The 14614-nt window shown below is 35.3% G+C and overlaps 1 protein-coding gene across 5 annotated transcripts in view; it reads left to right on the plus strand.

Moving 5' to 3' along the window:
- NIPBL (NIPBL cohesin loading factor) overlaps positions 1 to 13111 on the plus strand; it is a 154848-nt gene extending 141737 nt beyond the window's left edge. For 4 of the 5 annotated variants that reach the window (XM_063180235.1, XM_063180234.1, XM_063180238.1 and 1 more), the window contains 13 exons: positions 407 to 547; positions 858 to 951; positions 1062 to 1216; positions 1487 to 1577; positions 4680 to 4853; positions 5377 to 5567; positions 6308 to 6415; positions 7724 to 7924; positions 8329 to 8475; positions 10047 to 10342; positions 10633 to 10807; positions 11371 to 11556; positions 12123 to 13111. In XM_063180235.1, coding sequence (XP_063036305.1) covers positions 407 to 547; positions 858 to 951; positions 1062 to 1216; positions 1487 to 1577; positions 4680 to 4853; positions 5377 to 5567; positions 6308 to 6415; positions 7724 to 7924; positions 8329 to 8475; positions 10047 to 10342; positions 10633 to 10807; positions 11371 to 11556; positions 12123 to 12488 — 2325 coding nt within the window. In that variant the 3' untranslated portion in view covers positions 12489 to 13111. Of the gene's footprint in view, positions 1 to 406; positions 548 to 857; positions 952 to 1061; positions 1217 to 1486; positions 1578 to 4679; positions 4854 to 5376; positions 5568 to 6307; positions 6416 to 7723; positions 7925 to 8328; positions 8476 to 10046; positions 10343 to 10632; positions 10808 to 11370; positions 11598 to 12122 lie in introns of all 5 variants that reach the window. The other variant, XM_063180236.1, reaches the window with a different exon arrangement.
- The last annotated feature ends 1503 nt before the right edge of the window (positions 13112 to 14614 follow it).

The following is a 14614-nucleotide window of genomic DNA, read 5'->3' on the forward strand; positions in this document are numbered from 1 at the left end:
TTTTGTTTAAGGTGCATTAACTCATAGCACAACATCATTTTGTTGCTGATACCTTGTTTTCAGGTGTTGAGTTTTCTCTAGTGTGCATTATCTCAGAAAGAGTTCCTAGATTTCTTGTAAGAGTCCAGAAAATTTTCAGACCCAAATGTTTTCAGGTGTGACACAGCCTTGATAAGAGGGTAATTTTGCTCATCCACACTTCTTTTCCTCAGAATGCCTGCAGTAAACAGAACTAGATTTCATAACAATATGTAATTTGGTAGCAGATGTAAAGTATATAAATATTCTTTAAAATGTTTACAAAATATCTTAATTAAGTTGGAGTTTTTAACTGTCAGTGCATATTAGTAGTACTTAGTTTGTCCATGGCCAGAAGTATTAAATACTGTAAATGCTGTTGTTTCAGACCCAGAATGATTTCATGGTGATCTGCAATGTTGCAAAAATCTTGGAGCTTGTAGTGCCGCTAATGGAGCACCCAAGTGAGACCTTTCTTGCCACTATTGAGGAGGACCTCATGAAACTCATCATCAAATATGGCATGACAGTAAGTTTTTAATTGCTACTGTTCTACTGATTCCATTTCACATGACTTTGGTTTAAAGACAGTCTTGTCTTCATTATGAAGATAACCTTTGAGTCATGAAAATCAGCCTACTGGGTTTACCAGGGTTTCCACATGGTTTTGCTGTATTTTATTCTGTTTGAGTAGGTTTTCAGAGCAGTCTAGGGAAGGACATTACATCATATCTGTTAAATTAATTTTAGTTCAGCATGTTTTTTTCCTGCATAACTTCACAATAATCTCCACTTAAAACTTCTAAGTAGATAACTTATTTGTTCTTTCTTGCTCCTAGGTTGTTCAGCACTGTGTGAGCTGTCTTGGGGCTGTTGTGAACAAGGTCACCCAGAACTACAAATTTGTGTGGGCCTGTTTTAATAGATACTATGGTAAGCAAAATCATAACAAGTAATTGTCACTTTTCAGTTTTGAGTACAAGTCTTATCTGAGGAATACACCACAATTAAACTCTGTAATAAAAACTTTTATTTTACTGCAGGTGCACTTTCTAAATTAAAAAATCAACACCAAGAAGACCCCAACAGTACAATACTTACTGCCAATAAACCAGCACTCCTTAGATCACTTTTCACTGTTGGAGCACTGTGTCGGCATTTTGATTTTGATCAGGAAGATTTTAAGGGCAACAGTAAGGTAAAATAACTTTCATTTATTCTCCGTATCTTAGATTTAATGACTGTTCCACCTAATTTTGAAAGCACATTATTCCTAGTCCCCCAAAGGTATATATTTTTCCATAATGCATATGGTATAGCTTTCTGGTTTTTAAATACATAATTTTGCAAGGACTGTGAAGTAAAGTTGTATTTCTCTTTTCCTTTTTTATATATATCCTTTCTATAAGAGATTAAAAACATCTGTTGCATCTTCAAATAGTTATTAATTTTGTTTTAATTTGCCCAGGTTAACATTAAGGATAAAGTCCTTGAACTGCTGATGTATTTTACAAAGCATTCAGATGAAGAAGTACAGACAAAAGCCATTATTGGTCTTGGTAAGAAATATTAATTTTTTTATTATTCTGCTCTAGTAGAAATTCTTGTATATCAGTAGAAAATTATGTATTTGTGTAGTCACAGTAGAGTTTGCTTAAAATCAAAACTTACGGCATATTTTGTTTGAGAACTGGTCATAGCAAAACTGTCAAAGGGTTGCTAGTTCCATAAGTGTGCTGCAGCCTGGGTGCTTTTGACAGTGCATATTTGATGTGTCACCAAGCTGTAGAGGGCAGATGATTTCCCAGGTAATGTAGACACTATTTTTTTACTCCACATGCAAGTATGCTGTAACTCCAAACCTTGTTTTTCAGTCCACAAGGTAAAAAAGGATGGAAACACTTGGAACATTTTAGGGGTAGGAGCAGGCATTCTGAAGGAGTCAAGAGAACTGCTGTTTATAGTAGCTGGATGGCCTTTGTGAGATTAGTGTGGCATTTCAGTGACTTGCAGTAGAAAATGAACTGCCACTGACTTAGGGACAGAAATCATGCATCCAAGGAAATCTTGTTTGGGCAGATAGGTCTTGGTGTCTGGAAGAGCTCAATTCATGTTTATTGCTTGGTTTAAAATAAATTGTCTCCAAGGCCCAAGGGCCTTCATTGTATGATTTAACTGTGGACAAGAATTTGCCTCTTTATGTTGCTTTTTAGGTGAGTTTTCAGATATCCTACTCTAATACAGGCTGAGGGGGGTTCTGAGGATAAGGCTCAAGACTGAATCTTCATTTTCAATTCTGTGAGAAACAATTTCATGACAGTTGAGCAGAATTAATGGCATTGGAGTTGCCTCTGTTGCATTAGCAATGCTGTGATTCTCTGGACTACTTGCTGTTTTTCTAGGCATTATGTCAAGGTAGATGATACTTTCCTGTAGTCCAGTCCAGTTTAATTGCGCTCTACAGAATAATATCATGTGGGGTAGAGTCTGTATTCCTAACCACAGACATGATTATTCTGCTCATGGATATGGAGTGTATCACATTTGCCAAAAATGTCTATAAATTATAGACTAAACTGTGATCTGTTTTGTCAATAGTCATTCTTCAGACTTTTTTTCTGCCTGTAAAAATATCTATCTTTATATTAATTAAACCTCACTGGTTTTAGTGATATATTGATTTCCAAGTACTGATTCTGGAGAGAGCTGGTTGTATGGAGATGTGGTAGACAGTGGAAATTTCCACCTCAGGCTGGTCACTGAGCAAAGTTGTTGAATTCATTCAATGTTTGTGAGCAGCAGTACAGTGAAAAGCACTAGCAAGCTAACTCAACATTTATATATGGTGGAAAGGGTCATGTGAAGAATGTACTTTCCTATTAGCCTTTTTCACTTTAGTAGGGACACTCAGGAGTTTTAGCCTTTGCCTCAGGATATGCCACTGCTGTTGAGGGATTAGGCCTAATCCTAACATTAATTATTATGGTTATGCTTCTCTTCCAGATGTGTACTTGAAAAACAAGTTGAGGATATAAACTTGTTAGTAAATTTAGCTAAATTTTTAAGTACCTAATAGTTAATGTTTTACTCAACCGAGTTTAGTTCTTACTCTAAAGATTCTTAACAGAGTGAAAACAAAGGTATGAATAGAAATGGTGTGACAGCATCTCTGAGATGTGAATTCAGTCCTTAAAAAAACATACGTCTGGTGCCTTTCTTCATCTCCTATGACAGCCTCTTATGCCAAGTAAGATTTCTTCCCCAGTTAATTGGGGATGAAAAAGTAGGATTTTCCCTGAGAATACTGGTGGTTTAGATTTCTTAAAGTGAATGAAGAAAAGGTTTTATGAGCTGTTACAGATACATCCATGTGCTTTTCATTTTTAAAATTAACCATAAAAAATGGGTTGGACTTTGCACAGAGGTGGTCAAGTTACAAACATCAATATACACTTGTATAGACCACACAATCCAAAGACCACCCTAATTTCTTTTCCTTCTCTTTTTCCTTTCTCTCACCTGCTTCTCTGCTTTTTGTTTTGTAACTGAAATGAGATCTGAAACACACTGGGGGCTTACCAGATTAGCCTTTACCTTATCTGCCTTTGTGTGTGTGTGGAGCCTGTTTCAAAAACTTGACTAAATCTTCCCTCTGTTACAGCTATTCTTATATATAGCTCTTGCTTAATTTTATTTGCTTTCATTTCTTTCCCCCATTTTTCTTTTATGTTCCCTTTTTTATTATGTGCCCATTTAAAATCTGAAATTTTTGTGGTCGTAGAAAATGCATTTAATGTCTGATTTTCCTAAACAGTCTTAAAAACAATTAATTACTTAAATGTAAATTAAATCAGGATGTTATGTTCCCATTACAGTTTTTTGAAGATACTCCGTAAGAGTTTGTCAGCAGCACTCCTAAATCTACATACATGATCTAAAATGGTATATACTGCCAGTAATTTAGAAAAGTTTTTATTAAATACAGACTTAAGGACAGCCAGTTCATTGGCAAGGGTAAGGCTACAGCTAAGAACTGTTCTGTAGTGTGTGTCTTGCAAAACACATAATCTTGGGAACACTTCAGATGATCTTCAGGTGAGGACTACAATAAGTATATGCATAATGACAGCAAGAGGTACAAATTTTAGTGTGTTCCCTGGTGACTATTTTTTCTATTATGATGTTAAATACCTGTGGTATTTATCAATTTTTCCACATTTTCTCTGCATCTGTATGAGTCACATTTTACAGTTGCAGCAAAATGTTTGTCTCTAGATATATTAGAATGTTTGTATTAGAAAAATAACAGATAATTTTTGGTAACATTCCTTTCTCGTTCTTATGATAGTTCCTAGTCCTTGAGATGCAGGCCTCTACATCTGGAACCATCTGGTTCTAGACCTGTACAACTTCCTGTGCAGCTGCCCTGCCTGGGTCACTCAATTTTATCCATCAGAGTCATGTTAATGGAACTATCATGGCTATCACAGCACCTTGTTAGCAACGGGTTAAGTCCACAGGGAAGTGTGATACTGTTTGGACTAGAAAAAGCTGCTGGGAGGAGATACATTTCATACCTTTCTTCTGAAGAACCTGAAAGCAGAAGTGCAATTTCTATATTATAATAATGAGAAACCATTTCCTCTTTTCTCCACTCTTAGGATTTGCATTTATACAGCATCCAAGTTTAATGTTTGAACAAGAAGTGAAGACTCTGTACAACAGCATTCTTTCAGATAAGAACTGTTCAGTAAACTTAAAAATCCAGGTGTTAAAAAACCTCCAGACCTACTTGCAGGAGGAAGATACACGTATGCAGCAGGCAGACAGAGACTGTAAGTGCTGAGTTCTTCTGTGCTCATAAGCCTTGCAAAACCCAACTTTGTTGCAAACCGTTACTATATACCTCTGCTGAAACACCTAAAATTGTAAACAGACCAGTAATACTGTACCCAAAGTATTTTAGAATTATTTAAAAAGACATATATGCATAGATGTATTATTTACTTCCAAGATGTTAAAATACTGGAAGCAATACAGAATTCATAATTGCTGAAATGATGGAAATAATATTTTTTATCCAAAAACCCTCTAAGTTTAATTTGTAGATAAAAAATAATAAGCACAACATTTAAAAAATATTTTATTAAGGAATTAAGGCTTGAATTAAAATTTTGTTTCTTTGTATTTTCATATATGTTTATACATTAGACTGTTCTGTGTTTCATGAGATCATAAACCTATTCTAAAAGACAGCAGAAGTATGTATTTATTGTGAAAGATCAGCATATATCAAGTGATGGCAAAATAAGTAGTTATACCATGATGAGTATGCTATTGCTTTTGTCCTTTTTACAGGGAAAAAAGTAGCAAAACAGGAAGACCTGAAAGAAATGGGTGATATTTCCTCAGGGATGAGTAGTTCCATCATGCAGCTATATCTCAAACAGGTCCTTGAGGCTTTCTTTCATAACCAGTCCAGTGTACGCCACTTTGCTCTAAATGTCATTGCACTGACATTAAACCAAGGTCTCATCCATCCTGTTCAGGTATGATAGGCTTTTGTGGGACTTTCTTCTATTCATGTTTTTAGAGGCTTTCGCACTTGCTACATATATTTCCAGGTCTTCTCTTCTACTTACGTTACAGCAATTTCTTACTGTAGCCAGAGGCCTTTACAAAAGGCATATTTTGAAATCTGCTTTATGTTGTTAGCCGACAAGATTCCAAATGCTTCATTATCATTGGATTAAGATGTAAAAGCCCAGGCAGTACCTAAAGACCATGTAGATATGTACATTGGAGCATAACTCTGTTATGACTTTGAGGTATATGCCAAAATGTTTTCTTTGTTTAGTTCTTTATCTTGTGTCAGCTTGCTTCCACCTCAATCCCTATATCCTCCAAGCACTATGGAATTCCACAGTCAGTGTCAGACCTTCAACCATCATCTCCATCACCCTTTGCTTACATAATGTTTTGTAATTAATTTTTGATGCTGCAACCATTGCACATGTTCAGTCATAAGTGGTTTTTTGGGGGGTTTTTTAAATGCAATTTTCTGTATTTCAAATTCACTTTAGAGTTTGAGAAAAAGGGAAATACTACCTGAAACCTCACAACTTCATTTGTATGCTGGTGTCTTGTAGTATTTTGTTCTATTTACTTGAAGAAAGGGTAGTAAGTTGCATAGACCTTTCTATTCTAATTTCTGCAGTAGAAACAAAGAAAAAGGCTGAGAAAAAGGAGGTAGAATGCCTCTGAATAACCATTTCATTTGTTTTTCAAGTGTGTGCCATACTTAATTGCTATGGGCACAGATCCAGAGCCCTCTATGCGAAATAAAGCTGACCAACAGTTGGTGGAAATAGACAAAAAATATGCTGGGTTCATTCACGTAAGTAATTCTAATTTAACACTTTACAAAATACCATTATGTTCTCTAGTGGTTTAACACTTGAATATGCTTCAGGTCCAGAAAAAGAGTACACAGTAAAAAAAAAAAAAAACAATAACACTCAGCAGTTGTAAAGATGACTCGCCTGAGAAACAGAAATGATAATATAATTTGAAGTGTCTCTTCTAGTTCACAATTTCCTTTAATTTATGATTCAGAGTAATTATTTTCACACTAAATAGTATTTTAAAGCCTTTATTTGATAACAGGTAAGAACGAGTGTTTCATAATGTTTAGCAGTGGACTAAAAAAGAAAACACCATGTAACATGTAACCATGTAACAGTCAATAGAAGTCCTTAGAATATATATATTAGAGTGTGCAAGGCACCAAGACTTTATAAATTGTAATCTAAGCAGAAGAAGCATAAGAAGCTATTTATGTCTGATGAATCTTGTTAAAAAGAAAAACGAAAGTCTGTGTGAGGATGTGAAGTTGTGACATAGTGCCAGTTCTCCTTAAGATCTGAAATGAAGCTGCAGCATTCTCCGTATTTTGGAAGATCCCAGTCTAGGTTCTCTGTGTGTACTCTGTTGTAGGACTTCTCACATGTCCTTCTTTGTATTCCAGTGCATTTGGAGCATTGTACTATTGATGGCATCCAAACAGATAACTCATCCATTAAGTGAAGGCTAGCAGTTGAAATTTGCTGTGTTAGGCAGCTAGGATTTAAGATAGTATATAGACACATAGACAACTTTTCTGAACAGTAGCAGAGGTACTATGAGGACAGTTGTCTATGCAGCCTAACTAGAAAATAAGTTTGTTCTGAAACTAGAGCAGGACCATTGAAGTGAGTAAAATCAACTGGAAATTATTGGACATATGAAAAAAAAACCAAAAAACAAATACTAATTTTCTGTTGTTAGTCCTATTGTACTCATATAGATTCGGTTATTGGTTTCCCTACAGGGGATACCAAGCATGTACATGTGGTAAAATATTCTGTTCATGTACGAAAACATTTCAATGTTCTTGAAAATTGTTTAAATTGAAATACCTGGCTATAGTGGGTAAACAGATTAGCTGTATGGTCCTAGCAGAATTTACAGTCAAAGCAGTTCACAAGACATTCTGATCTCTGCCACAGGTTCTGTTTGATAGCTCAGATCTGTTTATCGTCTCAAAAGGTAGTATTGCCTCAGTGTATGTTTTTATTTAAATTTCACATGAGCATCCCTTAAAAAGGATTCAGTTGTACTGTTTTGGAAGCAATGTTTTGAATAAAAATATATATTTCCATTTCAGATGAAAGCAGTGGCTGGTATGAAGATGTCTTACCAAGTACAGCAGGCAATTAATACCTGCCCAAAAGATCCTGTGAGAGGTTTTAGACACGATGAATCATCCAGTGCGCTGTGTTCACACCTCTACTCCATGATTCGAGGGAACCGTCAACACAGACGAGCCTTTCTAATTTCTTTACTCAACCTCTTTGATGATACTGCAGTAAGCACCACATTTCCTTCACTTAAAAAGAAGTTTAAATGCAGCATTAAAAGCTTAAGTTCTCCTTTTGTGATGTATTTTTATGACATGATTATTGATAGCTTTGTCCCCAATATGTATTTTTTTTGCTTTCTAATATAAGGTATTTATCCATGTAATAGAATATATGTTGCATCACTCTGTACCTTTTTATACTCAGTTTGACTAATTAGAAATAATGTATCTTTAGGTATGACTAAATTTTGCATGTATAGAAGTTGTTTAGAGTGGTTTTTGGGGGCTATATAGAACAAAAATTATGGTCTTTTTTTTTTTTGCCCTGGATTCTTAGGAGCATTGCAGAAGTGTATGGATTCGGGATATTTCTGCATGTATTTATGTGTAATTTTTTCTTTAACTTCCAGAAAACAGAGGTGAATATGCTTTTGTACATAGCAGACAATCTAGCCTGTTTTCCGTACCAAACACAGGAAGAGCCGCTGTTTATAATGCATCATATAGACATTACATTATCAGTTTCTGGTAGCAACCTACTACAGTCATTTAAAGAGGTATGTGCATTTATATTTTAGTGTATTTATGGCGGTGGAAACATAAGCTTCTCTATAACGTGGTCAATTTTTCAGTGAATGCAGTACCATTATCATTGTGTGAACCAGTTGCGTTACTTTGCATGTAAACAATAGTCAAAAACCAAGCAACACTGTCTGTTCTGACCTTTATCTGGTAGACACTAGTCAAAAACTCTACTTACATTGCTGCTTACATTATTAAAAAATAATGATGAATTTTGAGAGCAAATTTATATGATTTCCCAATATGGCTGAATAACAACCATATTAATTAATTGTATACATCTGAAAGCACATGAACCTGGAATCATCGTGGAATACTAGTTTGTTGTGGTTGTTTGTAAAATTTTAATAATAAAATCCAGTTGGCAGTTATTTTGTTGTCAAGTAGCTGATGGCAGTTGCATTTGTGTTGCTAGAGATTTAAAATATGTTGTTTATTGCAAGAGAGGAGTGGGCAGTATTTCTTAAGGCAGCAGTAAGGACCTGAATCAAGACAGAGTACCTGTTGTTATGGCAACACACAAGCCTGTAAGTGAGAGGCCTCTGCTGCTTAAACACTTCAGTGTCTTCCTTTCCTGAAGAGCTGTTGCAGTCGAAGGTGCAAATTGTCAGGAGCCAGTTTCTATAATGTTCAATTTGACTAATAAACACAAGTCAGAGTTGATGCCTGAAGGTTCACTGCCTGAAATGTACTGTGCTTTAAACTCTCACCCTACCAAAGTTGATTTTTAATCTGCTAGAAAGAGATAATACATTCTTCAGGTTGAGAACCAGTGTGTAGCACCCAGCTCCAAAAGGATGAGATCCTGCTTAGGTCTGTGTCCTGAAAAATCGTACTATGTGCAGTAATAATGCATGTGTGAAGTTAGATCTGTAGATCTACAAGTAATCCTAGAACTAATCATAAAATGGCTATGGTTGGAAGGGACCTTAAAGATCACCTTGTTCCAACCCTCTCTTTTGGGCAGGGACACTTCCATTAGACCAGATTGCTCAGAGCCTCACCCAGCCTGGCCTTGAACACTGCCAGGCACAGGGCAGCTGATTACTATTAATTATTATTAGTTCATTATTAATATGATCATTATCTATGACCATCACATATGTCATAGAATTTCAAGAGACAAGGATTTAAAACCACTTTAAAACCAAAGTACTTATGGAAATCTCTATGAGACACAGAAAGTATATTCAGGTGAAAGAAAAACAGAATTTTCTTCCTGATTTATTGTATTTGGCTTTCTACTGTATTTTGCTGTCACTGTTAATGAACTTCAGCAGTCTTTTAATGACAACATAGCAGGGGAGTGCTTGTTGCTTCAGTTCCTTCTGTATGCAACTTGCAAGAAAATCTGGGTGTTGGACAAATTTTTCAGTATATTTTTGCTATAAATAATTTTAAGAGTATCAAGTTATAAATTAATAATATTCTTCAATGAATTCTCTTTAATTTAAGATAGTAATGATTTTGGACAGATTATTTTAGGAACATACATTGTATTATTTATCCTAATTTTGGAATGTGTGTTAACTTCTCTGTCGTGCAGTCTATGGTGAAAGACAAAAAAAAGGATAGAAAGCCTTCATCGGAGGAGGAGTCCGAGAGTGACAGTAACAGTGGCAGCGGGAGTGAAAGCGAGGCGGAAGCTTCTAAGCCTCGGAGGTTACGGAAACGAGTGGACTCTGATTCAGATTCTGATGAAGAAAATGATATAAATGCAGTGATGAAGTGTTTACCTGAAAATTCAGCTCCTTTAATTGAATTTGCTAATGTCTCCCAAGGCATATTATTACTTCTGATGCTGAAACAGCATCTAAAGAACCTCTGTGGATTCTCTGATAGGTAAGGCTATTTAGATAGTAGGACACTTGTTATGCAGTGACATTTTTTCATTTGTTTAAGTTGATTGTAACTAGCTGTTTAAGCAATACATTTGGGTAACAGAGAAAAGAAATTTATTATGTTGAACTTCAGCTTAAAAAAACCGCAATTATTTGATTTCTTACCAGGGCTATCTATTGTATATGGAATGATTCAAAGAAAAATACTTATATTGGAGGTTTTAAAAGCTTTTTGTTCAAATTACTCTGGACTTTCCTTTAAAGGTCTTCTCTTTTGTTTTCTTCAAACAGTAAAATTCAGAAATATTCTCCATCTGAATCTGCAAAAGTTTATGATAAAGCTATAAACAGGAAGACAGGAGTGCATTTCCATCCAAAACAAACTTTGGATTTTCTGCGGAGTGATATGGCTAATTCCAAGATCACAGAAGAAGTGAAGAGGAGTATAGTAAAACAGTACTTAGATGTAAGTAAAGTTGCTTTGCAGAAAGTCTGAAATCTTTTAATACAGTATAAACTGGAAAGTACATTTCAAAATGTTAAGTTCCTGGTTACCTTATGTGATGTGTGGATCTTCCTTTCAGGATGTTTAGCAGGACTGTACTTCAAAGATTTCTAAGAAGTTTAAACTCAATGGTAATTAATTTCAGCTTAAGGGTATTCATCTTTATGGAGTATTTTCCAATTTCTGGTATCCATGGTGTATACCTCTCCCATATTACTTGTTCACTTTATTCCTGACTCTTTCCATCACGGGAACAGAGACTGTGGTTTGCTAACTGTCCCTCACCCTTCACCAATAACAGATAGAGAAATCTTGCCATTTGAAAAACTCAGGAAGAAAGCTTGTGTATATCTACCAAAAAAAATCAGAAAGTTAAGTTTGTAGAATACAACATAAGCTGTTCAAGTTTGTTATTTGTTTTACCCTGTTTCTTTACTTTGCTACTTGTTTCTAATATAATGTAATGTTATATAAATGTCCATGTTTAAAGTTACAAAGTGAACTGATCTTTTCTCTTTTAATAGTTCAAGCTCCTTATGGAACATTTGGATCCTGATGAAGAGGAAGAAGATGGAGAGGTGTCAGCTAGCACAAATGCTCGGAACAAAGCAATTACCTCGCTGCTTGGAGGAGGCAGCCCTAAAAACAATGCAGCTGAGACAGAGGACGATGAAAGTGATGGGGAGGATAGAGGAGGAGGCACTTCAGGGGTGAGGCGGAGGAGGAGTCAACGTATTTCGCAGCGTATTACGTAAAATGATTTTTATGTGCTTATAAATGTCAGTTTATTATATTAAATGTACACCAAGTAATGTAATCCACATGAAAAAAAAAAGCATTTTGTAGATAGAGATTCTCTACTTAACCGTTTATACAACTTTTGTAGAAAGTTTAACAGAAAAGACAATAAAAAAAAAACCAAACTAGAAAATGAGATTTATCCCGTATAAAAAGTTATTAATTTTCCTTTGGAATGTACTGTGTGTTATCCTTTTTATTGTTGCCAAGTTTTTATGTAGCTTTATGATTCATGTGTATATATAATTTTATATATCAATAAGAGATAAAGACACGGGTACAAATTAAGAGTATGTGGTTTTACAAGGATATGTTAACCCCTTGGCGCTGGCGGTCGCGGTGCGTCTCATTGCCGGCAATGGAATGTGTGCCGGGGAATCCCAACTCCCGGCGTCAAGGGATTAAAAGCAATAAAAGCAATAATTTCACTAAAGTTCTTTTGTGTAACACTTGGTCTTTTTTCCCCCCAATGTTTTAGTCATTGAGAAGGTCAAAACGAAATTCAGACTCTACGGAGTTGGCAGCACAGATGAATGAAAGTGTTGATGTCATGGATGTCATCGCTATTTGCTGTCCAAAGTACAAAGACCGACCACAAATTGCAAGAGTAGTACAGAAAACCAGCAATGGCTTCAGTGTTCAGTGGATGGCAGGCTCCTACAGTGGCTCCTGGACTGAGGCTAAGCGCCGTGATGGCCGCAAACTGGTGCCTTGGGTAGACACTATTAAAGAGTCAGACATTATTTACAAAAAAATTGCTCTAACGAGTGCTAATAAGCTGACTAATAAAGTTGTGCAGACTTTACGATCGCTGTATGCCGCCAAGGATGGAACTTCCAGCTAATGAATTTGTACATGCAGCCAAATTTACAGGAATTGAAATAACAGAAAAACTTGAAATATCAACTTTCTGGCAAAAAAAAAATCAGTTAAATGAAGAGTAAGAATGGAACCTGGGACGCGGGGAAAAAAGAAGGAAATGTTTGGTAAACATTTTTGTGGGAGCTTCCTTCGCTGTTGTGCAGCAGAAACTTCTCAGTTCATTTTTACTCCCACTGTATTATAGTTTAACAAAAAAAATTGTTTATATCTTGAAAAAAAAACCTTTCTGTTTAAAAAAAATAAACAAGTGAATGTTGGAAATTAGTCTGTTAATGTTCTTAATAAAGTGTTCTTGGAGTTTAACCTAGCAGCGGATGGCTTTCTTTAGCTTAGCCCAGTTTCCAGGAAAGCATTGTTTTTCCAGGCTGTAAAGTGGCAGAATCTCCTGGATATATAATTTATTCTGTTGAAGAAAAAAAAAAAAAAGAAAAAAAGCATGCAGTATCTATGACCTATCTGCAGGAGGAGTTTTTGTAAATGTAGATTTTGATGTATTAGGTCACCCTGAAATAATACAAGAAAAGGGATCCCCAGCAAATCTGGTGGAACGAATACTGCAATAAATTTTTTTACTTCTCTTTGTTACTTGTCTGTTTCCATTTGAATTTCTTATTGTAAAGATCTGTTTAAATCCATTTATATTATTTTGCAGTCTTTTATGTAAAATTTACTATATCAGTGGTTTTCAAAACAAGACATAAAATATTGTTTATACAGTTTGTATAGGCTGACTTCTGAATAATTGGTATCTTTTTATTTTTATCCCTAGAAGGGTATAAACACAAGTTAACTCCAGGGTTTTATTGTATCCTGCAATATTTAGTATTAACTATATGATTTAGCACTGTGCCAAACACATTTTCAAGAGTACGTTTTGATATAAAAAGAAACTATAGTTTATTCCTTGTATGCTTCAATTTCTTTCTAATGCTGTCCAAGTGGTAATTTATGATAGTTCAGATTTGGGGAAGGCTGAATGACTCTTCTGCTTGGGCGAACTGGCCATGTATGCATTTCTCTGGGTTAATGTAGAGAGGCTTGTGTCAAGAGGAGCTAGCTGCCAGTGTCAGAGGAGTGAATGGGTGTGAGTCTGGGTAATTACACTACATTCCTTCACAGACGAATTTTTTAAGAAAATGTTTGTATATTAGACTAATTTTTTTACTAATTGAAAGATGTTTTCACATTTTGTAAATTGAAAAAATGCGATTGAAATCTTCCAGAAGTATTTGCTTCAACTGCCTTGCCACAACATTTCATAAGCAGTTTGTCTTCCTAGAGAGCAAGAAAAGCAGCATATTTGCAAACAGTAAAAAAATCTAAAAATGGCTAAACTTTTTAGGAGTCTATTAAACCCTGGTGTCTTTTCAAATGTATTTATCGAAAACAGGTGTTCCTCAACATAGTTATTTTTCTATTACTTTTGTTTTGTTTCTTTTAAAAAATTAATATATGATAGGGGGCTGTTTTTGTGAAACTAACTTGCGGAATTCTAATACATTATTCAGTTTGTGAGGAATAGTAACAGTATTTCAAAATATTGATATGTTAACCCAAACAACACATTAAACAAATTATTAATAACTCCTCAGAATCCAGTTAGTAAATTGATGGGGAATGCCTTTTTGTTGTTTCACCACTGGAATTTTTCTGAACAGATATGATTTAGCACCTCTTTATTTGGTAGTGTTGATAGTGGTCTCTTCACCATACAAAAAGCCACCTCTTGGGCTAAGATTGGTATTGTTAAAGGAGGGAGAAGTAGGAGAAGCAGGAGTCAGTCCTCTGCAGCTCTAGAAAGAGGACATTTTTGCAGCAAACAATGAAAGACTGTTTGTCAGGGCCAAGTGCAGCCTTTACACTGGCAAACTCATACTTGGAGACTAGAGGGGTTGTGTGACGTGTCAGATATTATTGATAAGCAGAGTTGAAAATACTTCACCAAGAACTCCCAAGTGATAAAACCAAGGATTTCATACCGTTGCAGTTTAAAATTAAGTTGGCTGTTAGTAATTTCTGATGCAATTATCTTAAAGCATCTTATTTTTAATAAGTAATACAAATATTTCTTTGTTCATTTCATGTGGC

The sequence above is a fragment of the Melospiza melodia genome, chromosome Z (genome assembly GCF_035770615.1).
Source record: "Melospiza melodia melodia isolate bMelMel2 chromosome Z, bMelMel2.pri, whole genome shotgun sequence".
Classification (NCBI taxonomy): domain Eukaryota; kingdom Metazoa; phylum Chordata; class Aves; order Passeriformes; family Passerellidae; genus Melospiza; species Melospiza melodia.